The sequence below is a fragment of the Culex quinquefasciatus genome, chromosome 2 (genome assembly GCF_015732765.1).
Source record: "Culex quinquefasciatus strain JHB chromosome 2, VPISU_Cqui_1.0_pri_paternal, whole genome shotgun sequence".
NCBI classification, from domain to species: domain Eukaryota; kingdom Metazoa; phylum Arthropoda; class Insecta; order Diptera; family Culicidae; genus Culex; species Culex quinquefasciatus.
In genome coordinates, this window is record NC_051862.1 from 165,133,070 (window position 1) to 165,159,020 (window position 25,951).

Sequence of the window (25,951 nt, forward strand, 5' to 3'; positions counted from 1 at the left end):
CATCCGGACCCAAGCATTTTGACAGCGCAAACATTCGTTCGTGCCAACGACACCACCCGGAAAATATTCTACCTGTCCGTGCTGAAAAATTGATTTCCCATCCGGGGAGTGCTGCCCTAAAATATACAGAACTAGTCCCGAGATGAACGAACAAAAAAACCCAAACTACCAGAGTAAACTAAATTCCCACAACTTTACAAATAGATTTTGACCAACCATCACCCATTTTTTGCCTGCCTTCTTTCTTTCGACTAACCAACTTTTTTTTTGCAAAACAAACCCTTTTCCAGTTTTGGCACCGATATCGATTACATCCCGGCCTCGAAAATCATCTCCACCTGGCTGTACTACGCGAACCGGACCGGGTACGAGCCCACCAACCGGCCGCTGCACGTACCACTCGAGGCCGCCCACGTGGAGATCATCTTCCAGCACGAGAGCTCGCCGACGAGCGAGTGGGTGCCACTGTGCGGGTAAGTTTCAGTCAGTGTTTGAATTGTTGGATTTTTTTTAACTGTGACGTATTTTCCACTGAAAAATGCACGGAAAAAGTTTGAAGAAATTGTAGTTTATTTAAAACAAAATCAAATCAAATTGTTCACTCAACTGCAGTTTATGCAACAAGTTAAAAGAGAAGATTTTTTCGATATCTTCAAAAAGATCGATATCTTACCCCTTTTTTGAATTAGTGTGAAGATCAATCAATTTGTTGACTGCTTGTAAAAAATCATATCATCGCGTATTTTGACAGTTTGACGTTTTGCCTGTTTTGTTTGTTTGCAAAAAAGTTTGTGAGTTTGGCAAAATATTATACACGCAAAAGTGTGATTTATTTGTTTGATTGTAATAGTCTAATACCTCCATAAGTCCTCCTCAGACCGTTTTAATGATTGAACAACACAGAAAATTTTGGATTGCCATTTCAGCAAATTTAGTTACGAAAGTTGAAGAAGAAATTTTCATCTTCTTCTCCCTTATTTCACGAGGGGGTTCAGCCTGTTTAAGAACAAATGGGTAATTCTCTACCAACTCACACGAAATCGGGAAAAGTCCGTTTTTTGATATCTCGTGACGGAGGGGCGATACGACCCCTTCCATTTTTGAACATGCGAAAAAAGAGGTCTTTTTCAATAACACAGTTCAACAAAAAATCAAATGTTTCTTGTCTCTGAGACGAGAATATGTGTTCCTAGTAGACTTTTGCCTGCTGAATCCGAATCCGGGTCTTGAATTGCTCCAAATGGTCCCAATTTTGAGATACACCCGTTTTAAATGTTAGTTAGGCCAAAATTAGCTACTTTGTTGACTATTTTACAAAAGAACTAATGAATAAACAAATAAACCAATACATGTACCTTAAAGTTATCGTTCTCCTCTTTCTGAAACAGCCCTGGTTTTTAAAATTGGATTGTTTCTACGCATATCTATAGCCATTTTAAAATTAGAATTTGACTTGCATGCAAGTTGGAAAAACTTGAATGAGAACCAACTGAAAATATAATTTTAAAATGGCTATAAATATGCGTAGAAACAATCAAATTTCAAAAACCAGGGGTGTTTCAGAAAGGTTAAAACGTGAACTTTAAGATACATGTATTGGTTTATTTGTTTATTCAATAGTTCTTTTGTAAAATAGTCAACAAAGTAGCTATTTTTGGCCTAAACTAACATTTCAAACGGGTTTATCTCAAAATACCTGTCCCGCCCGTGTGGATCAATCGGACCGCGCACTGGACTCACAATCCAGAGGTCGCTGGTTCGAATCCCGCGGCGGGCGCTCTAAAATTCTTTGTGTAAATATGGGTATTCGGCGCCGTCGCTCCGTGCCATACTTCCATACACTTAGGAGCCCAGGGCGGCGAAGTCCTTGTTGTTAAAAGGAAGACACTAGTGGTTGGTACTATCAATGGTGGCCGACAGCTATATAGTCAACTTCGTTCGTTATCTCAAAATTGGGACCATTTGGAGTAATTCTGGACCCAGATTCGGATTCAGCAGGCAAAATTCTACTAGGAACACATATACTCGTCTCAGAGACAAAATCTTGATGGACTGTGTAATTTGCAGCCTGAAACGGTGATAAATAGAAATTTGGCGTTAAAGGGACTTTTATGTAAAATTAGACGCCCGATTTGATGGCGTACTCAGAATTCCGAAAAAACGTATTTTTCATCGAAAAAAACACTAAAAAAGTTTTAAAAATTCTCCCATTTTCCGTTACTCGACTGAAATTTTTTTTGAAACATGTCATTTTATGGGAAATTTAATGTTCTTTTCGAATCTACATTGACCCAGAAGGGTCATTTTTTCATTTAGAACAAAATTTTTCATTTTAAAATTTTGTGTTTTTTCTAACTTTGCAGGGTTATTTTTTAGAGTGTAACAATGTTTTACAAAGTTGTAGAACAGACAATTACAAAAATTTTGATATATAGACATAAGGGGTTTGCTTATAAACATCACGAGTTACCGCGATTTTACGAAAAAAAGTTTTGAAAAAGTGACTTTTTGCGTTTCTCTATGTTCCGTCGTCCGTGTCTGTCGCGGGTGACCATGAACGGCCATGATCGATGACGACCAACTTTTTCAAAACTTTTTTTCGTAAAATCGCGACAACTCGTGATGTTTATAAACAAACCCCTTATGTCTATATATCAAAATTGTAATTGTAATTGTAATTTGTAATTGTCTGCTCTACAACTTTGTAGAACATTGTTACACTCTTAAAAATAACCCTGCAAAGTTAGAAAAAACACAAAATTTTAAAATGAAAAATTTTGTTCTAAATGAAAAAATGACCCTTCTGGGACAATGTAGATTCGAAAAGAACATTAAATTTCCCATAAAATGACTTGTTCCAAAAATTTTTACAGTCGAGTAACGTAAAATGAGAGAATTTTTAAAACTTTTTTAGTGTTTTTTTCGATGAAAAATACGTTTTTTCGGAATTCTGAGTACGCCATCAAATCGGGCGTCTAATTTTACATAAAAGTCCCTTTAACGCCAAATTTCTATTTATCACCGTTTCAAGCTGCAAATTATTGAAAAACACTTCTTTTTTCGCATGTTCAAAAATGGAATATCGCCCCTCCGTCACGAGATATCAAAAAACGGACCTCGGATTTGTGATCAGGGACAAAAGTTACCTCTCAGGACAAAGTTTCACGCAAATTGAAGAGGGGTCGGGGCAACTGCTGTGTGAGTTGGCGGCGAATTACCCAAATATATTTGTCGAAAAATAAATGGTATTCTCAATCCATTTTAAAATGTTAGAAAACTTCTAAATTTCAGTAAAAATTTCACTTTTTATGCATATATTTCAGTTTTTCAACAACAATTCTACTGAAATTTCTGAAAATCATCTATCAATCATCTTTCGTATGATGATCAATCAACTGATACTTCTAGTAAAACAATGCAAAAGGGCCGTTTTTGGACTGTTAAGAGTGTGTCCCTTTCATACGAGATGTAAACGACTTCTAGCGTGAGCAGGACATACACTTTGTTTACAAACCCATAACGGTCCTTCTGTATTGTTTTGCTAGAATTTAGTAAAATTTCAATTGCTTAATTATTTAGTGAAATTTCAGAAAAACTTCACTGAATTTTAGCGAAAAATCGGCGTGTAAAGTACACAAAAACTAGAAACAATGTAAACAATAACAAACACTTTTTGTCTGGCTACCTGTCCCGAAATCTGGTCGGTGTTGGTTACCGCAGTCCCGAGTTTCAATTAAGAATGTATACAGTAGTCGGGCATGCACGTGTGATAAAGTGCACTCGACTTAAATTCCCTTTGCCAAGTTGTCACACTTCCAGGGTGTGTCAGTGAGCGGATAAAATTGCTCCAAGTTTTTAAGGATTAATAGGCATCTCTGGATTGAAATTGAGTTTTGAGAAAACATTTTTTCGACAGGAGTTTGTCTTTACGTTATGGTTTGTAGCAGCAGCATTTTTATTGCGCTTTTAATAGTTTTTCTTATTGAATTTATGGATATCACGACAAGTAATCAACAAACAACAAAAAAGGAAAAAAAGCCATGATATCAAATATGTTCCGTGTTCGAAACTTTATTGGAATTTTAAACAAACAAAAAAGAAGTTACTACCTACCTAGCTGCCCGTTCCTTTGATCAGTAACAGAAACCGAACTGCCAAAAAAGGGTGTACCCGCTGACACCGTGGATCCTTTTATGTAACTCAATTTGCTACGTTAGCTGAACGCATCGTCACGTGTGAGTGCATTTTAGTCATTTTCAGAGCAACCAAAAAGTAACCGCACAACTATCGTGGTTTTTTGTGTGGCTCATCCTGTTACACAAATATGCATGCAAGTGGTGGTCCATCAGGCGTGACTGGCCTTTTTTTTGAAGGTAGTTTTTTTTTGGCAAATTTTATAGTGCTCCAGAGAAGGGGTTTGTGGAAATTTTTAGTGGTTGATAAAATGGAGTTATGATAGACATGAATAAAGTTATTGACATGCATAAAAGGGTTTTTTTATGCCCAGATTTTTTGTCATTTTTTAATGCTATCGTTTTCCAGAGTAGACTGTATTGATTAGAGCAAAAATCAAAAATCCATTTCTGGCAATAAAATTCAATTGTTCCAAGACCTTCTTGCATAATTTCTAAAATTGGCACGTTAACTGTTCGAATCATTAGAGCTTTTACCTAACCTGAAATGGCTTTCTAAACGTTCAGCGTTTGCCCTCCTCCTCAAAAAAGCGCCGAAAAAGGGAAACCTGTTGGAATGTTAATCGACGACCCACGTGTATCCAATTTGGGACTCTATTCACACTAGTCGCCCCAACTGGTGGTCCCCTGCTCATTCGGTAGGAAGTCTACTAGTTGGCCATTCCTGGCAAAAAGAGAGACTGTGTTCAGCCCATCGATTTTCACTTCCATCCTATGGTTCCGGGAGGAAAATGGCCACCGAGGCGTGTAATTTCCCTGTTGAGGTTATTTAACTCTATGCGTTTTTCCGGCTCAGTGAATCCACTTTTTCCCGCCGGGTGAAAACTGGACCAGGGAAGGCTGGAAACAATTTCCAATCAGAATGGGACAATACTTGATTTGGTTTGGAAGCGATCGACTGGACCTGGGTGTTGCATCTAGTGTTTCGTTTAAGAGAGTTAGGCATTTTGTTTTCCAATTAAAAAATGTAATTTTCTGTGGCGACTGGATGGCCAGGATTTGTTGACATTTTAATTTAGCACTTGAATGATATGAAGCAAGAAAGGCAGGAAGCAAAATCACATTTTGCATTTTTGCCATTTAGTTGTGTAACAAATTACTTTTCAATACCAACATAGAGAAAATCGTAGTCTGCAAACGTTTGCCGTCCTTGTAAATAAAAATGCAGCTTGTTAAAAAAATCGATTTATTAGCATTCGACAGATTTGAAGATTTTAAGATTTGAAGATTTGAAGAATTGAAGATTTGAAGATTTGAAGATTTGAAGATTTGAAGATTTGAAGATTTGAAGATTTTAAGATTTGAAGATTTGAAGATTTGAAGATTTGAATATTTGAAAAACTATTTCCCTCCAAACTTTGAAGAAAACTCAATTTCAAATTTATAGAAAGTTATTTAATGCAGTTTTTTTAATTGCACCAAACATTGCTGCTTTTGCTGCTAACAAATTAATAGCATCCATTTGAACTTTTACTAGAACACGATCGATCATCAGTATGAGTCACGTCCAAGAAATTATTTTACTGGAATCGTAATTTTCTTTAGAATCCAAGCAATTCAGCTCCTCCTCATATCCAACTAAAATGAATAAAGACACCTCAGATCAGATTATTCCACTCTATTCAATATTAGCCATAAAACTCTCAAAGAATGTGACCAGCCGGACAAACCGGAATCGTCGGACTTTTCTGCTTTGGTGAGCCGAGAAGTATCCACAACTATTTACCGTGGTTTGTCTCCTTTTATGAAAACACGAACATACAAAATTGGAGCTCCTTGCAGATCAGTGGCCGAACAAAAGCAGCTACTTGGCCCTAAATCCTCCCCAACCCTCCCTTCTACCCTGTACGAGCTTTCCCAGCCGGAAGAATCTGGCCTGAATCCTTGGCATGTAATCCTATAGGTTCTTCTTATGTCGGAGAAAAAGGAGCTGGGTTCTGCTTCTTAGGGCCTCACCGTAGGGCGTAGCAGAGCAATTCTCTGGGGTGATGCATATTTTGTAAATTTTAGGGTTCACTTTATCAACATAAAAAAAAACAAATTTTTCATTGTCTGAAAAAAAATCTTACAATTTTAAAAGTATAATCTCAAAAAATCATATTTGACAGAGAACTCTTCAGCAACGGTTCGCTCCCAGTGTGGTCAAGTCATTCTTTGTTTGTTATTTTGGTCATTCAGCGAAAGTAGGTAGGTCTTCGGGCTATAATCCTCTTATACACCCCCCCCCCCTTTCACCGTAACTGTAGGTACGACACCACTGGACACCCAGCAGAATCGAAAAGTGGTGAGAGGGGGGGTCACTTTCATTGAATGTTTTCATTCAGAATGTACCATTAAGGTAGGTAGCTGGGCTATGGTTAAAGGTTAGGTCTCAATTTGGTACATCCTATGGCGTAATGTGAGACTTTGACAGCTGCAGGGCATGATAAGAAGTGTGAGAGAGATGTTATACTTCTCGGTTGAATGGAATTTGCAGCACCGCAGGAAATCTTCTGTGGATAATTGACCGTGGGAGTTCTCGGTTTCTGTCTGAAAGAGCTATAACTTTGCTGTGTAGCTCTTTAATGGCAGATAAGCCACTTCTTCGGAAGGCTCTAGAGAGCCTAACAATGTCACGATAAGAAGGACACTTCACCGTGATTGTGCAATCTTGTCATAAGTCGGGTTTTGACGTTTCAAGGTTTTTTTGTTTCGAGTTTTATGTCATAATTTTCAATTACAAAAACAATATCACGATGTGTAAATAATAGCATCACGTTTGGTTTAGCAGACCATTTTGTGCATTGTCCCGAATTATGTTTTTTTTTTTCTGTTGCTGGATTCTTGATTGCAAGTGTGCCAAACTGCAACTGAAAAAGTTTCAAAATTGTAATTACGATCTTTTTGTCACAATTATCATATCTGATCAGAACAATACATAGGGGAGAGTGGGGAAACTTGATCCCCGGGACACTTGATCCCAAGCCTGTATCTAGTCAGCATGTGGGTAAAACAATTAGCTTTGTTCTAGAAAGTTGTGTGAAATTAACTAAAACTCATTGTAGAAAACAAAGGAACAAATTAAAAACTAAATTAATCCACCTATGTGGTTGATGCCTTCCTCACTTTTTACCAAAAATGGGTATATGAGTGGTTTCATCATTTTTTTAGATCCAGAAAAAAAGAACACAATGTATAACTTATGTGGCCATAACTCAAGACAGGTATGCCAGATCTTCAATGTGGACTCAACATGGACTCATTGGAAAGGCCTTTCAATTACCTAACCAACGATGGGTCGGATGATGGATCCGGACATTATTTACATACATTTAAGTGAGATCCAGCTTCAAAAAAGTATATAAATATCACTTAAGTGGTCATAACTCGAGACAGGGTTCCCAGATCTTCAATGTTTTGGACTCATTGAAAAGGCCTTTCAATTACATAACCAACGATGGGTCGGATGATGGATCCAGACATAGTTTACATACATTTAAGTGAGATCCGGCTTCAAAAAAGTACATAAATATCACTTAAGTGGTCATAACTCGAGACAGGGTTGCCAGATCTTCAATGTTTTGTACTCATTGGAAAAGCCTTTCAATTACCTTACCAACAATGGGTTGGATGATGGATCCGGACATAGTTTACATACATTTAAGTGAGATCCGGATTCAAAAAAGTACATAAATATCACTTAAGTGGTCATAACTCGAGACAGGGTTGCCAGATCTTCAATGTCTTGGACTCATTGGAAAGGTCTTTCAATTACCTAATCAACGATGGGTCGGATGATGGATCCGGACATCGTTTACATGCATTTAAGTGAGATCCGGCTTCAAAAAAGTACATAAATATCACTTAAGTGGTCATAACTCGAGACAGGGTTCCCAGATCTTCAATGTTTAAGACTCATTGAAAAAGCCTTTCAATTACCTAACCAACGATGGGTCGGATGATGGATCCGGACATTGTTTACATACTTTTAAATGAGATCCGGCTACAAAAAAGTACATAAATATCACTTAAGTGGTTATAACTCGAGACAGGGTTGCCAGATCTTCAATGTTGTAGATTCGTTGGAAAGGTCTTTCAATTACCTAACCAACGATGGGTCGGATGATGGATCCGGACATCGTTTACATACATTTAAGTGAGATCCGGCTTCAAAAAAGTACATAAATATCACTTAAGTGGTTTTAACTCGAGACAGGGTTGCCAGATCTTCAATTTTGTAGATTCGTTGGAAAGGTCTTTCAATAACCTAATCAACGATGGGTCGGATGATGGATCCGGACATTGTTTACATACATTTAAATGAGATACGACTACAAAAAAAGTACATAAATATCACTTAAGTGGTTATAACTCGAGACAGGTTTGCCAGATCTTCAATGTTGTAGATTCGTTGGAAAGGTCTTTCAATTACCTAACCAACGATGCATCGGATGATGGATCCGGACATTGTTTACATACATTTAAGTGAGATCCGGCTACAAAAAAAAGTATATAAATATCACTTAAGTGATTATAACTCGAGACAGGGTTGCCAGATCTTCAATGTTGTAGATTCGTTGGAAAGGTCTTTCAATTACCTAACCAACGATGGGTCGAATGATGGATCCGGACATCGTTTACATACATTTAAGTGAGATCCGGCTTCAAAAAAGTACATAAATATCACTTAAGTGGTTATAACTCGAGACAGGGTTGCCAGATCTTCAATGTTGTAGATTCGTTGGAAAGGTCTTTCAATAACCTAACCAACGATGGGTCGGATGATGGATCCGGACATTGTTTACATACATTTAAATGAGATCCGGCTACAAAAAAAGTACATAAATATCACTTAAGTGATTATAACTCGAGACAGGGTTGCCAGATCTTCAATGTTGTAGATTCGTTGGAAAGGTCTTTCAATTACCTAACCAACGATGGGTCGGATGATGGATCCGGACATCGTTTACATACATTTAAGTGAGATCCGGCTTCAAAAAAGTACATAAATATCACTTAAGTGGTTATAACTCGAGACAGGGTTGCCAGATCTTCAATGTTGTAGATTCGTTGGAAAGGTCTTTCAATAACCTAACCAACGATGGGTCGGATGATGGATCCGGACATCGTTTACATACATTTAAGTGAGATCCGGCTTCAAAAAAGTACATAAATATCACTTAAGTGGTTATAACTCGAGACAGGGTTGCCAGATCTTCAATGTTGTAGATTCGTTGGAAAGGTTTTTCAATAACCTAACCAACGATGGGTCGGATGATGGATCCGGACATTGTTTACATACATTTAAATGAGATCCGGCTACAAAAAAAGTACATAAATATCACTTAAGTGGTTATAACTCGAGACAGGGTTGCCAGATCTTCAAAGTTGTGGACTCGCTGGAAAGGTCTTTCAATTACCTAAATAACGATGTATAACATGATGATGTTTGGTTCAGTTTACTGCCATTTGTTCATCTTCCGAAAATATGCGAAAACACATTTTTATACATAACTTTTGAACTACTTATCGAAACTTCAAACAATTCAATAGCACCGTATGAGACCCTAAACCAAGTCGAATGCGACTGGTTTGGTCAAAATCGGTTCAGCCAGTGCTGAGAAAACTGCGTGACATTATTGGTCACATACACACACACACACATACACACACACATACCCACACACATACCCACACACATACACACACACATACACACACACATACACACAGACATTTGTTCAGTTTTCGATTCTGAGTCGATATGTATACATCAAGGTGGGTTTTCGAGCTTTTAATAAAAAGTTCAATTTTAGAGCAGGATTATAGCCTTACCTCAGTGAGGAAGGCAAAAATGTTTAGATTGAGTTACAAACATTTTTTTCTAAAACGAGCTGCAAAAAACTCCCAAGAGATCTTTTTTCTTTGCTTTGATATGTATAGAAAACACTCACAAATTATTAAAAAAAATATTTGTTATACATGAATTTTTTGATAAACTTATCAACTCCAAAACCCTTACGCATTTGTTGTTTTTTTTTTAATTTATCGTCATACTATTTTTACAATCAATTGTTTAAAAAAGTGCGTTTAGGGAGACTTGATCCCTGCATTTTTACAGTCACTGGAGTCAGCCTCAAGATTAAATAATTGGGCTGGGTTTTCATACATAGTTTCCTTTAGTATAGTTTTACATAACTTACTGCAGTTGGAACCTTTTTTTTCAAAGGTTTTGTAAGCAAAAAATTCCAGCTTTTGTAAACATGCTTAATTTTGGTCTAAAAAATAATATTTTAAGTTTTTAAATATTTAACATACTAAAATTGTTATATTTTGAACACAAACGTACAGGTTTTATGTAAAATTGCTGTAACTTATAGAAAATTAAAAGTTTGGATGAATAAGAAACATTTTGCTTAAGATTTCTTCAAAATGTTGAAAGGGGGATTAAGTTACCCCTAACATTTTTAAAATGCCGGTTTAAAATATTTTTTTAAAACGCTTGGCAAGATTCGAAGAGTTCATCTGATGAAATACCCAAACATAGATGAATGAATTTTTCGCCAAACCCTCTTTTTTCGAAAAATCATATCTCCGCGCCAATTCCAGATTTTAGCTGTCTTAGACGCAAAAGGAAGGTGACGAGTTTGGCTATTTGGGAAAAATAGTAAGAAGTTTCAAAAATCAAGCTTACAATTTGAAAAAGTCGCATGAAAACTTAAAATGGCGTTTGACCGTGTCTGGACCAAAAAGCCTATGTCTGAACATATTTTTATCGGATTCCTCGTAAAATTTCACATATAATAACGTCATGATTCGAATTCCCAGACGCTTCGAAACCCGGACACTTCAACTTTCTTTATCAATTATTTGGATATAAGTTCGTATTAGTGAATGTTTGAACGCTGTAGTTAATGCCAACACAATTAAATTAAATAAAAATATGAGTTTACCAAAAATGCGAAACATTTCAACGGAAATATTTTATAGACGTCCGAAGCACCGGAAAGGCAAAGCAGAAATTTGTGTTTTTGATTTTCTTAAATTCTAGCCATTTTTTATATAAACTATCGATTGTTTTGATGTTAACAGCTTATTTGAGACCTAAAGAATGCCATTCACTAACATTTCAGTCCAAATTTGAGCGATTCATAAGCAACATCGAGTGTCCGGAATTCGAAGCAAAAGTGTCCGGGTCAAACATTCAATATAACGCCCTTTTAAAATGTTAGTCTTGGTTTAAAAATTTGAAAATATTTTTTTCGAAAAGATTGGAAAATTTCACGAATGTTTCATATTTTAACACTGAAAATTGGACCATTAGTTGCTGAGATATCGTCATTAGAAAATGGTGTGTTGTTTGGGTGGGACTTAGAAAACATCAATTTTCCTGTTTTTAAATCTTTGCATGGCAATATCTCAGCAACAAAGGGTCGTATCAACAAAGTTCAAAGATGCAAAATATAGAGAATTTTCTCAGCTTTTCAAAAATATTTTTTTGAATAGTGGGCAAACATGTGCACTTATTTAAAAAAAAATGAAAAACTATGACTATTTTCAGAAAAGTCACCTAAAAATGGATTTAACTTGAAAACGGTGCACTTTATCAAAATTTCACTAATGTACTTTTTTATTGCAAATTTGATTTTACATCGAAAAATGAAGTTGAAAAATTTTTGCGACCAATTTTTCGATTTTTTGAAAAAATCAGTATTGTTTTAAAAATTCATAACTCGCTCAAAGATTTTTTGCACAACCTGGAAATTTCTGAAAAGTTGGCATTTGATGTCCTCTAAAACATTTCAAAAAAAATTAAAAATAGTGTTTTTTTGCAAATCAAGTTTTAGTGACAAAAATTAAATAAAAAATCACCAAAAAAAATTTACCGTGTATCATTTTTTTCCAGTGTAGTCCATATCCATACCTACAACTTTGCCGAAGACTCCAAAACGATCAAAAAATTCCTTCAAAAGATACAGATTATTGAATTTTCATACATCATTTTTGTATGGCCAGTTGCCAAATTTGTATGGAAAATTATATGGACAAACTAATGATGCAAAATGGCTTCTTTGGGCATACCGAAGGCACCAAAAAAGTTTCAGTCGGATTAAAAAATACAAAAATTAAAAAAAAAAAAGACCGATTTCGTAGAGAATTGCTCTATTAAAAAGAATCGCAACGACCAATTATGTTTTTTAAAGTTATGTATCAGCATATTTAATTGCAGTCGACAAAAATAGTTAAAATTTACAAAACAATTTTAAACAAAACAAATAAAATCAAATACACACATTTTTGAATTTTATCTTAAAATAACTTAATGAGTATTACTCTGCGGTATTTCCATGAAAAAAAAAACTTTAATCTAATCTAATCTAATCGAACACAAGCGCAGCCAGTCCGAAGAAAGCATCCTGGAAGAACTTGTGGTTAGATTACGCCCCAAGTTCTTTCTTGTCAATATTAATGATTAATGAACGCTCCAAATGAGTTGTGGTTGGGTGTGTAAGTGTAAATTCCTCTTCCCCCTTCCATGAAAAAAAAACTTCTTCAACTTTTAACAAATATTAATTCCAGCCCGCTACTTCTTATTTATTTTTTTGTGGAAACTCAATTATTATTAGCTCCTAGACAATTATTACTCGGGACCGGGACCGTGGCTTAGGGGTAACCCGGTCGGCCTGGGTTCGATCCCAGACGGTCCCGGTGGCATTTTTCGAGACGAGATTTGTCTGATCACGCCTTCCGTCGGAAGGGAAGTAAATGTTGGTCCCGGACTAACCTAAAGGTTAGGTCGTTAGCTCAGTCCAGGTGTAGGAGTCGTCTTCCTGGGTCCTGTCTCGGTGGAGTCGCTGGTAGGCAGTTGGACTAACAATCCAAAAGTCGTCAGATCGAATCCCGGGGTGGATGGAAGCTAAGTTGTAAAAAGAGGTTTGCAATTGCCTCAACAATCAAGCCTTCGAACACCTAGTTTCGAGTAGGAATCTCGCGATCGAGAACGCCAAGGCAATGCTGTAGAGCGAATTATTTGATTTAATTTGACAAATATTACTATTTAAATCTTTATTAGGTTTCCACATTAACCAATATCTAGGTGAAGTAAATATGCATTAATGGGCTGTAAAGTGTTGTTCTCAATTTACCAATTTGTAAAACATCAACAACTACCAAATAGCAAAACATAATTCATTAATCCAACCTACACGTTGTTAAATGCTCGCCTTTCATCGGCAATCTGTTGAACAATCCGATTCTACACCCGCCGCAACACTTACACAAACCCAAACAAGCAACCCACCTCAAACCAACCTGTACAAAGTGCTCCCCTTTTGTAGCACAATTTTTGCCTCTCACTTACCATCATCTGACCATACACAAAAGCCTCTTCTAACATTACGTTTTTCCTGGTTCCGTTTCCCTCAGGTACGACGCCAAAGCAACGTTCGAGCCGACCTGGCGAACCGACCTGTGCATCACCGAGAATCTGATGGAGAACATCACCCGATGCATTTGTCCACTATCGGGCACGTTTGTGGTGCTGCTGGCCAAGAAAAACTACAACGTAAGTATGCTCACTCTCACCCCTGTTGAGACTCTGGATTCTTCCTACCTTCCCCAATAGAAGTTGTAATGCCGTTCTGTTGTTTGACTCACCAACGACCAATGTTTTAGGTTTGAACATCAGATTCGCTTCTTGTTTCGGGACATTTCTCTATGAAAATGCTTATGAAAAATGGCATTACTCCATGATACTCTATTATATTTTGAGAAATTCTATCATATTTAGTTTTTCTTTTTACTATAAACAATTTGAGTGAGATCAAAAATTAAAAAAAAAACAAATAATGCCAAGTACAAATAATTACATGAAATTTCCAAAGAAATCTGCTCTCTTACACAGAAAAAAAACTCTGGAAATGTGTAATTTTACCACTTTTCTGGTGTAATGTCACTTTTTCAGGCTAAATTGAGGTAAAATTATATCATAAAAGAGGTAATATTCAACCTTCCAAAATTACAGCTTCCAAATTTACATTATTTTTTTCTGTGTAGTTCTCCCACAGTTTCCATAATTTGAAGCATCGTGTGCAGCTTTTTCCTTCTTTTTTGGAATGTCGGTCGGTTTTGATGAAAAATTTCTCGTCCAGTCCCGGGCAGACGCCACACCAAACCAGACCAGATCAGTACACTCTCCGACTCCGAGTGCGCTCCATAGTCTTTTGAACACTTTGGCCAGCAATTTTAGAGCGGCAGCAGTTGTGGAGTTCAAAAAACGACTCTCATCCGACACTTGAAATGTGGTCAGGCATGCTCTTGATGGGTTTGAATTTCTCATTCGTGATGGCTCTCCGGACTGGGGGCTGCATTGCTCGAACTTTAGTGGTTCATCCCTGTTCTACTAGAGGAGTGCTAGAGTTGAAAGGAAAAAAAATGTAAGTTTGGAGTATCGTGGCTTGGAGCGAGCACAAATCATTCCACAAGTTTAGAGGTTGAAAGGGGGGCCGAACCGCAAGTTGGCTTCATCGTTCTGGAGCAGCTTGGATGAAACTCGAAATGTGGTTGCCAGAATGATTCAATAGATAGCTACGGGCAGTTAATTTTGGAGAGTTGTTGTAGTTGATTAGAGAAAGCCAGGTGCAAACATTAAACGTTTCAAATGAGCTGGTGTGCTGCCCAGCATTTTGAAAGGCTAAATGCAACTCAAAATGCACTATAGTTTTGGTATCAGCTTGGAAATTTTTGGAAATATCACTTTCATTTTTCTTAATGAATTTTCAAAAGTAAACTTTCCTCGTCCGAAAAAAATGTCAAACGCCTGTGAAGAACTTTTCGGAATAGAAAACTCTTCAACTTCTAGAATTTTAATAGTTTGGTGATTAAGTTTACACAGAAAAAAATCATGGTAATATTACATCTGGGAAGGGGTTTTATGTCAGAAAAATGGGTATTTTTACCTCTGAAAATGTATAATATAACCACTATTCAAGTGTAATGTCGCTTTTTCAGTCTAAAATTACATCATTAAAGAGGTAACATTCAACCTTCTAAAATTACACCTTCCAAAATTACACAAGTTTTTGCTGTGTACTTTATTCAACTTCTACAGTGTTATTTAAAAATATGTGTTTAGAACAATATTTAATTAGATTATTGTGAATCATCCCTTGGTTTTTAGACTAAATAATCTTGAAGACTTTTTTATTAGTCTTAAACCGAGGTGGACAAAAAAGAGCGAGCCGCTCAAAGAGCCATTTCACAAAAAAAAGCCGCAGTTCTTTTTTAATCTTTGGTCTGTTAAAAAAAACCATTTCAACATAGAATTATTTTAAAGCTGTGTATTTTTACCTTTAAAAATATAATTCAGTTCGAATCCCGGAGAGGATGGATGCTAAGGTGTAAAAAGAGGTTTGCAATTGCTCCAACAATCAAGCCTTTGGACACCTAGTTTCGAGTAGGAATCTCGCAATCGAGAACGCCAAGGCAATGCTGTAGAGCAAATATTTTGAGTTTTGAATTGAAATATAATCAATTGAATTTCACGTAAACTAAAGTATCAAATTTGATTTTGAGAATTGAAAATGTAATTTTAAATATTTCAATGCTTATTGATTAATGTTAAAATTATTGCCCGTTTTACTTTTTCAAATACTTTAGGATAAAAAAGGCAGGTTAAAGAGGGATGACATTTTGAGAGCTGAATCGACACAATTCGTTGGGGTCTGTTGAAACTTTCTCATCAATGGACATTGAAAAACTCTAAATAGCATTTCGACGTCGTCGTGCTATCATGTCGCACCCGCCATTTTGACGTTCCGAGAAAAACGCGTCTTAATGTTTGACCTTGAATATACAAAAACGAGAGCACGCAATGTAAACAATAACAAACACGTTTTGTTTGGCTGACCATTCTGTGCATTGTCCCGAAGTTTGGTTGAAGTTGGTTGCTGGAGTCCCGAGTTATAATTACAAATGTTTACGGTAGTCTAGCTTGTACGTGCGACAAACGCATCCTGACTTTCCTGGCCTGAAATCCCTTTGGCCTTTTGTCGCACTTACATCAATTTTCATGGAGTGTCAAGATAGCACGACAAAATTGAAACTGCTTTTATATGTAAAGTGACAAAAATGCAAGGAGTTTTTTCGGTTTTTGTTGAATATCTCAGGATTGAAATCGAATTTTGGGGATCTGTGAAGGTCAAAAGGTGAGGCATTGTGAGCTGCACAAAATGGCGTTCTTAACTCAATTTGGCCCAAAATGCACGTACGACAAGTTAGCACGATGGCGACGATTTATGAGTAATTCTCTGAGATTTCGGTCATTCGATTTTTTTGTATTTTTTAATCCGACTGAAACTTTTTTGGTGCCTTCGGTATGCCCAAAGAAGCCATTTTGCATCATTAGTTTGTCCATATAATTTTCCATACAAATTTGGCAGCTGTCCATACAAAATGATATGTGAAAATTCAAAAATCTGTATCTTTTGAAGGAATTTTTTGATCTATTTGGTGTCTTCAAAGTTGTAGGTATGGATATGGAAGTAAAACAAAAGTGAAAAAAATGTGAATAACCAGGAGCTACTCTAAAACTAAGATAAATCCGCAAATGTCAAAAGAAACTAAGTTGGTTTTCTTTAAATGCAAAAAAATATTATTAGATTAAGAGAATGCAAACACACTACACTGCCCATGTTCGCATAAATGTCCCATATGCAAAAACAGCAAGCTGAGAAAAACGCATTTCAAGTTTGTCCCACACATAAGGCAACGTGTTAAGTTTTCACGAAAAAAACTGGATTTCCTCCTGATTTCTAAGACAAACTACTGGATGTTATAGGCTTTTCGGAAAGGGCACAAGATTTTGAACCAAATTGCATCAATAACTCAAAAACGATGAAAATGCATATGGGACATTTATGCGATCAGGGGCAGTACAGGAAAATAATGGTGTTTGAGGAATAAATGTTCATAAGAAATCAAAAAAGAAACACTCAGATATTATACATTCAACAAACGGGTAGTTTAATCATCAAAATTTAAAAAAAAAAAACTGTAAAATTAATGTTTTCTCAAAAATTTACGTTGTATTGAAAAAACATCTTTATTTGATTAAAAGTTGTTTGAATTAAAAAAAATCTAACTATGCTTTAAATTTTATAATAAATTTGTGTTCATTCTAATAATTTGGAAAAAATATCCTTAAGTATTTCATTTGTTATAGCAAATTGTAAAAACTTTTAAATTTTAATTAACTATGATTACGAAACTGTGCTCAAATACGATACATTTAACACTCTCAAAGAGCTAATTTTTTTGTTATCGAGTTAAGTGTAGTAAGTAAAGAAGTTTAAAAAAATTATATATTCATTCACAGGTTTTTTTACAAGAACAAATTTCACAGTCAATTATGATTGTGCTTCAAAATGTTTGTGTTTGTAATTGTCAACTCAACGTATATAATTCAATCAGCAATCTTTCCATCGGAAATTAGCAACAAACACTTTAACCGTTTAAGTCACCATGGAATTCGGAATAAGAAATTCCAGCACAACAATTTTATGCAACGACTCAGTACATGTTTAAACAATATACATCTTGATATTAAGAGCGGTTTTGCCCACCTCTAGTCTTAAAAGAAGTAAATCAAAAGTGAAAAATATGTGAATAACCAGGAGCTAAGATAAATCCATAAATGTAAAAAAACTAAGTTGATTTTTTTTGTATGCAAAAAAATATTATAAGATTAAGATTACTTGGTAAATAATATAAAACTAATTTAAGATCCTATGGTATTTTGTGAAAATTTAGTATTTTAGAAACAAATTCTATTATATACAATTTAACTTCCTTTGATACCAATATTACAAATTATAAAAACTCGAGTAAAAAAAGAAAATTGAGATAACAAGCCATAGTCTCACCATTTGAATGAAAAAAGTGTTTTAAAATGCATTTTACACTAGTTCAGTTGTTTTGGCATCATTAGTTTTCAAAAAATGGAATATTTGACAAAAAAATAGCGAACATAAAACTTCTTGCGGTACTGTAAATCGAAAATTTTCAAAAAATCAAAGCAATTGATTTCAGCTAAACTTTCATTGACATTTTGAAGCTTTTTTGAAAAAAAAAATATACTTTTCGTGCCTCGTGATTTTTTAGACCAACTTTGGGGGTGTTGACAAAAACTTTAAATGAAATTTATATCAGCCTTATTATATTATTATAAAAATATATTGTAAGCTAAAGATTAGAAAATAAAACATTATTTGGTTAGATTGAAAGTCAAATTTTAAAATATACTTACAATAGTTGTCACCGATAGAATTATCGAAATAACGATAACGAACCACGATAATTTTATTGTTAATAACCTTCATTTTAACCCATGCATTGTGATTATTTTTGATTATTGTTTGAAATAAAAAAACGGAAAATTTTTTTTTACAATCTACAAATAGCAAAACAAGACGACCTCACTGCCATCAACTCAGCTATTCTGTGACTGAACTGTGTCCTTCATGCCATTACACCAGTTGCATCCGTCGTCACTTGTCAGTGGCCAAAAAGTTCCGTTCCGGCAGACACCCAACAGCACACAAGAACGTTTCATTTCCTTCTCCTTGCTTTATCCAAAAACTCCAAGCGGGGAGGGAAATTCCGGAAGCAAAGTACGAGAAAAAATCCATCAACCCAGGTCGGAAAATCTCTCCGGGATTTCGAGTCGAAAAACTCCTCCAGGGACCGACTGTGTGTGGACTGCGGAGAGGCGCGCAAAAAGTAAATTTCCACTGCACCCGGAGCCCATAAATTCCCATTTAATTCTGTTTAATGATACTTAAGAAACCATTTAAAGTACATTTCTTTTCAGCTTGCAAATAAATACCCCTCCCAAGTCATCGTCGGGGGTGACTGTGAGATAAAGTACTGCTTCAGTTCTTTGAAACTTCGAGAGCAATGTCTTTCTACTCGCCTCGAAGAAGAACTTGACTCTAACTCTATAGCACTCACACCAAGGCGGCACCTTCAGGCAAGGGAAAACAATTTCCACATTTGCAAGGATTTTCTCGCCGGCAGGATGAATTGCTTGTTGAGCCACGTGGCACCTAACTCTAGGGCACGTGCATAAATGGTGGGTTAATAGGGTGACTTTTTCAGTGAAAAAAACTTTTGTTATAATTTAAATTTACCATAAATCTTTTTTGTAATAACTGTAATGAAAAAATAAATAAAATTAATCACCCTATTTCAACAAACACCAAGAACTTATCCTTAACATAAATAGAGGCGAATGTGGCAAGTTCTGCAGAAATCGCCTGGTACTCATACTGGTTATCGCTATCCAAGTCGGAATAGGTAGGAAGTGGTGACGACGAGTCCATGACCACGAATGTAGTAGACTTACTTCCCGTAATAATCCCATCCCAAGACTCTGGCAAAGGCCACAAACATAGCAAGGAAGATGAGGTTACGGATTACGCGGAAATCGATATTGGTTTTTCCTGATTTGTCTTGAGATGTGCAGGACTAGTTTCCGACACGGGAAGCAATAGAGAACACTATTTACCTACTGGAATTTTCGGAATCTGTTTCAACCACAAATTAGGATCAAGTTTAAAGCAGCTTCATTAGTTTCAATCACTTAATAATTGAAGGATTTTTTTGCTAACCGGACACAAAATAGACGAAGTTAAAATGAGCCCAACTTGAAAGCCGCAAGCACTCTTGAATTTGGAGTGGGCGGCTCGCTGAAAGATGAGAGTAAATATTTGCTTTGACAGAAATGTTCAGCATTACTTCAATTGCGATGCCTTAATTAATATGATTGTTTCAATCAGATCAAAAGGTTATAAATGGCTCTCGTGAAACTTTCCCCAGGCTGGTCAAGGATTCCATTGTTATGTTGAGTGTATACAACTGAGACAATAAAATAATACAAATTCAGTTATTTTCGGAAAAATACCAAAATTCACACAGCACAAATGAGCAGTTCTTTCCGAATTCCGACAATTTTGAATTTGAATTTCTGCGAAAAAAAAAAAGATTATTTAATAATCTTTTTAAAAAAACGTGTACTATTTACCAACGGCACCAAATCAGAAATTCCTTCAAAAGGTGAGCAAAACCGAAAATGGATTTTATTTATAAATTTTGATTTGATTCAAACGTTGTTTGGTCCATCCCTATGACCAAAGTAGCCATTCTGTGTCATTGGTTCACCTATACAAGTCTCTTTACAATCGTGGCAGCTGTCAATACAAAAAATGGTACGTAAATATTCGAAAATCTATAACTTTTGAATGAATTTTCAAATCAAAAAAGATTTAAGTATTGTTGAGGAATATCCAGAAAAAAATTGTCAATTTTTAAACTAACCTTTTTTACAAAAACTCAATTTCCAACAAAACTTTTTTTTATTTTCGAGATTTTTTGACAAGTTTTAGAGGACAATAACCTGTATCTTTTGAGCCATAGAGAAATTTGGTCAAAAACTCTGCCGCTGAATTATGAATTTTTGAAAAAAAAATGATTTTGGAATAAAAACTCGAAATTTTATACGTAATTTTTTTGACCCGATTATAAATGTAAAATTGAATTTGCAATCCAAAAGTTCTTTACAGATTTTTGTTTTCAAGATAAAGTCACCTAAAGCTTTTCAAGGAATTATTTACAGTTTTTCGATTTTTGAAAATAGTGACCATGAATGAGTCTAAGAGACTTGAAGGTTGGAGCTCTGGTTGCTGAGATACAGCGACTTGAAGAAAAAGAAACAGGAAAATTTAAGATTTTTTTTAAGTCTCACCCAAATAATCCACCATTTTTTAATGTCGATATCCGTCCGATTTTTTAAGTTAAATAATAAAACATTTGTGAAATTTTCCGATCTTTTCGAAAATAATATTTGTTATGCAAGACTAACATTTCAAAAGGGCTTAATTTTGAATGCTCTGCATGCTGAGATACAGCGACTTGAAGAAAAAGAAACAGGAAAATTTAAGTTTTTTTTAAGTCTCACCCAAATAATCCACAATTTTTTAATGTCGATATCCGTCCGATTTTTTTAGTAAAATATTAAAACATTTGTGAAATTTTCCGATCTATTCGAAAATAATATTTTTATGCAAGACTAACAATTCAAAAGGGCGTAATTTTGAATATATGGCCCTTTTGAAATGTTAGTCTTCATTTAAAAAAATATTGTTTTCGAAAAGATCGAAAAATTTCACCAATGTTTCATTATTTAACATTGAAAATCGAACCATTATAAATTAGAATCTAATCTAATCTTATCTAATCTAATCTAATCTTACCTAATCTGAAGAAAATGGAGGTTTGTTTGAGTGAGACTTAGAAAACATCAATTTTCCTTTTTCTTTATCTTTAAGTAGATGTATCTCAGCAATCAGAGGTTCAATCTTCAATGGCTCTTAGATTTTTTTTTGCAAATTTACTGTATATTTGAAAAAATATTTTTAGAAATGGTCACTCATAATAACTATTTGAAAAAAAAGCTAGTCACCTATCCAACATTCAATTTTATTTCTTTCTTATAATCAAGGGTTCTGATTTTCGGTTCAATGAACAGAAACCACTCTCTCATCGCCTATCCATTCGCCTAGAGAACCTTCAAAGAGAAATGACATGGCACTCAAATACAACAAAACACGCTCTCCCGTCTCTTCCCCGCTCATGTACTTTTAAACGAAGGAACTCAATTTTGACAAGTAATCCAAGCGCTGCACTGAGTGACGACGCTTCTTTCTCAGGTTCTCTACATTCGCCACCTATTCTAACCCGTTAGCATTCATGAGCGAATGATACTCGCAAGCAGCCAGCGAGTGGCCCGAACTGTTCACTCAGCGAACAAATACCTACATCGTAAAAATATTTGCCTACTCCGTCGCTCGACGACACTCACACACTACCATGCTCAGCGAAGAGCCATTCTCACAAAATGCCAGCGCGGCAGTCTTTTTGTTATCACGCTCTCAGTTTGCCATCAATTGGTGAAAGTTTCTTTGAATGGTGTCTATAATGTTATGAAATCAAAATAAATGCACAATTTAATTGATAACATTGATTTTAGGCAACCCAAATCAAGGAGTATAACGCAGCGCATCAGAGAAAAAATGTTTTCAGTTCAGAGTGATCGGTGACGTTCAGCCTGCCTGAGCCGTTCGGAGACTGAGCCGATCAGAGAGAGAGAAGGAGAGTAGAAGAGAGAGTGTTCGGGAGCGAATGGTGTGAAAGTGACAAACAGTAGGAATTCATCAGGGCAGTATCGCGTCGCCTGCTATTTGTGCTCGCGAATGGAGTGGTTGATTTTAAGCAGTCAGGACCCTTGCTTATAATATTTGAGAGTTTAATTTAACCGATAAAAGCGCGTAGTTCCAACATAATTTAAGGTGATTATAACAATTTTGGTAAATAAACAATCAGTCCCAATACTGAGCAAAAATTTACATTGTAACGAGTTCCAACTATTATCAACGCAGGAAAATGCATTTTAGAATGTCTTCAGTTGTTTGCTTGTCCATTTCCCATAATATTTTGTAATTCTTATAAATGAACTTGCCTCCTAATTTTTCGATCCAATATCGATACAGTGGCGATATTAACTTTGAAAAATATTTGCAAAGGTCTTTTATTGATTTTTAATTAATCAGTTTTTAACAAAATCGCTTCTGCTGGATTTCCCACCAATCAGCCCTAACTGTAACGTTAATAAAGCTTCCATTGTAGCTAGCTCATCCATACCTAGAAATTTATAGCATAGTCATACATCTTCACCGCTTTTCCCCGCTCGAGTGGCGCCAAAGTACATGCTAAATTAGCAATTAAACCACGAGACGGAAACCGATTCCTCACTCCCTGTTGGCCAAACCCCGCGACTTGGAGGTTGGTGGAAATTTATTCTAATTAAACTCCATCGCTCGTCCTTGTCTGAGAACGGGATGGAAGGACGGAATATTGTTCGTGACGAATCAAGCATAAAACTCGGGTCCGGGCAGATTATGGCGGTGGATCATTTCTCTTAGCCAAGGCAGCCAGCCGCCAGAGCCGACGAGGCTATAAAGTGGTTGAATAAAGAAAACTTTACGCTAGAGAGCTCTGGTGTGATAACAAAGTTGATTGATGGCACCAATAAAGATTTCATAAATCATGCGAATCTGGGGCGCTCAGCCATGGCTGGGTACAAACTGTCGATGGTCCGTAATCCCAATCAGCCATAAAGATCCCCAACTTTGAAGGATTGCTACAATGTGGAATTCTTTGCTAAGAAGCAGAGAAGGGTTCTTTCGCACAAATTGCTTATGAAAAGTGCTAATCCTTTTCGGCTCATTTCGGCAAAAGGAAAAAAAAGCCCGGAAAGTTGTTAAAATTATTTCTAATGAGTACCACCAAATTCAGAGTCACTGCCAAAAGGGTTAGCGTGGCGAAGCAATTTGGATCTGCACGCAGAAACAAATGTTCGCAAAAATAGCTCGAAAGCCGCGACTCCAGCAGCATTCCTATCATTTCGACATGGCCGTAAAAGAGCAGAGACTAGGCACCAAAAATAAAAACCAAATAAACGCCACCCAGGGAGAATTTAGCGCACAAACCAGCTGGACCGACTCCGTGGAAGCCAGAACCCAAATTTTACGACCCCACGGCCCATAAATCCTGACGGCCGCGCGCGAGGACTCTGTCGAGCTCCCCTCTTCTATGTGCATGTGTCTGCTCATTTGTGCCACTCCAGGACGACTCTTGACCACGGGGGCTTGAATTTTTTTTGCAGGGGTTATTAAAAAAGGAAGTCGACGAATTCTTTATAAGCAAATCCACTCAATTCAACATCAACATCAAATTACCAAATTTCTAATATCAGCAAAAAAAAAATTTAAAAAATTGCTTGGGAACCTGCACCCATTTTGTGTAGGCTGATGTTACGAAGCCACAATTTCATTGCAGGGTTCTAGACAACAAAAAAAGAGACCGTCACTTCTTTCATACCCGTCGAAGGGCAAACATTCCTAGCCAAGTCAGCAGAGCTGCTGCTCGTAACCTGGCGTCACTTTACCATTCAAATTACGAATGGTAGACGGGTTCAAAATGTTGAATTTTTACTTTTTAAATCAAGTTTTTGGAGAAAACATTTATCTTTAAATCCATAAATTCGGAACACTTTTTTCTTGCAAATGCAAAGAAATTCTGGCTCTCTCCGAGAGTATTTTTTTTAAATATATATGTAAGAACCAACTTCCAAAACTAAGTTAGGAAAATTTTACACATAATTATTAAAACTGATTTCAAAGTTTTGACCGAATCAATTTTAAGGTTTCGAAATGTTTGTTTTCAAAAATTCATGTTTTAAATTGTAAAAAAACGTATAAATTGTAGCCGAGATAAAGTTATTACTTCATCTGAATTTCACAAAACTTTTTTTCGATGGCAAATTTTATGTTACTTCCAATTTAAGTACATATTGAATATTAAAAAAATACCACAATTCGTAACTGTTTTACAGAACAGCTTTTCAAAGCAAATTTGAATTTTATTTTAAATTGTTGGAAATTGAAAAGGCTTTTTTCAAAAAATTTAAATCCTTTATTTTATAAGAGTAATTCTCCGCCAACTCACACAGCAGTTGCCCCAACCCCTCTTCGATTTGCGTGAAACTTTGCTCTAAGGGGTTATTTTGGTTCCTGATCACAAATCCGAGGTCCATTTTTCGATATTTCGTGACGGTTTTTTACTAAGACACGTTTTTCAGTAATTTGTAGCTCGCAACCGTGAAGAGATAGAAATTTGGTGTCAAAGGGACTTTTGTGTAAAATAAGACGCCCGATTTGATGGCGTACTCAAAATTCCGAAAAAACGTATTTTTCATCGAAAAAAAGTTAAAAAATAGTGTTAAAATCGCTGCCATTTCCCGTTACTCAACTGTGAAAAATTCTGAGATGTCATTTTATGGGACATTTTAATGTACTTTTCGAATCTGAAATAAACCAGAAGGGTCAATTTTTTCATTTATAGCATTTTTTTCATTTCAAAATTACGTGTTTTTTCTAACATTGCAGGGTTACATTTTAGAATGTAACAATGTTCTACAAAATTGTAGAGCAGACAAAACAAAAATTTTGATTTATAGACATAAGGAGTTTGCGTGTATTCTTCACAAGTCATCAGAATTAATAAAAAAAAAGATTTGATTTTGACCATTTTTGACCAGTTTTTCGAATGTTTAACCCCTAAAACTCAATCGTGTGCTTTTGAAAGTATTTTTTTCCGAAAGTTCAGCTAATTTTGCATAAGAATGACTCATTGGACGATTGTTGCAACTCGTGCATTGCAAGAATCAGATTTTTTTTTTCTTCAAAAAAAATTTTGTGATGAGTGAGTGTATCCGGTTTGTTTTTATATTTTTGAAAAATCCCCACAAGCCACAACAATTTCCAAGGAGTCATTCTTATGCAAAATTAGCTGAACTTTCCGAAAAAAATACATTCAAAAGCACATGATTGAGTTTTTGGAGTTAAAAATTCGAAAAACTATTCTAATTCTCTTAAGTGCATTCGAAAGACTACAAGCCTACGGAATTTACTTTTTGGCCAATCGCTGTTTTTCTCATAAATTAACGATTTTTCTATAACAAACTTTTTACAACTTTAACTTTTCCTCTGTGTGTGTGTGTGGTCCAATCCAATACCCGCTAACCGGTAGCGATATTATGGGAAAGTATAATTTGTGTCAGACTTTGTATATGCCGAATGCTGATACAACTTATCTCAGTCCCG

The 25,951-nt window shown here is 35.8% G+C and overlaps 1 protein-coding gene across 3 annotated transcripts in view; it reads left to right on the forward strand.

Annotated features, from left to right (window-relative positions):
• Positions 1-25,951, forward strand: part of LOC6038075 — a 554,342-nt gene that overhangs the window by 439,016 nt on the left and 89,375 nt on the right. For all 3 annotated transcript variants that reach the window (XM_038257659.1, XM_038257658.1, XM_038257657.1), the window contains 2 exons: positions 291-473; positions 13,599-13,737. In XM_038257659.1, coding sequence (XP_038113587.1) covers positions 291-473; positions 13,599-13,737 — 322 coding nt within the window. The remainder of the gene's footprint in view (positions 1-290; positions 474-13,598; positions 13,738-25,951) is intronic.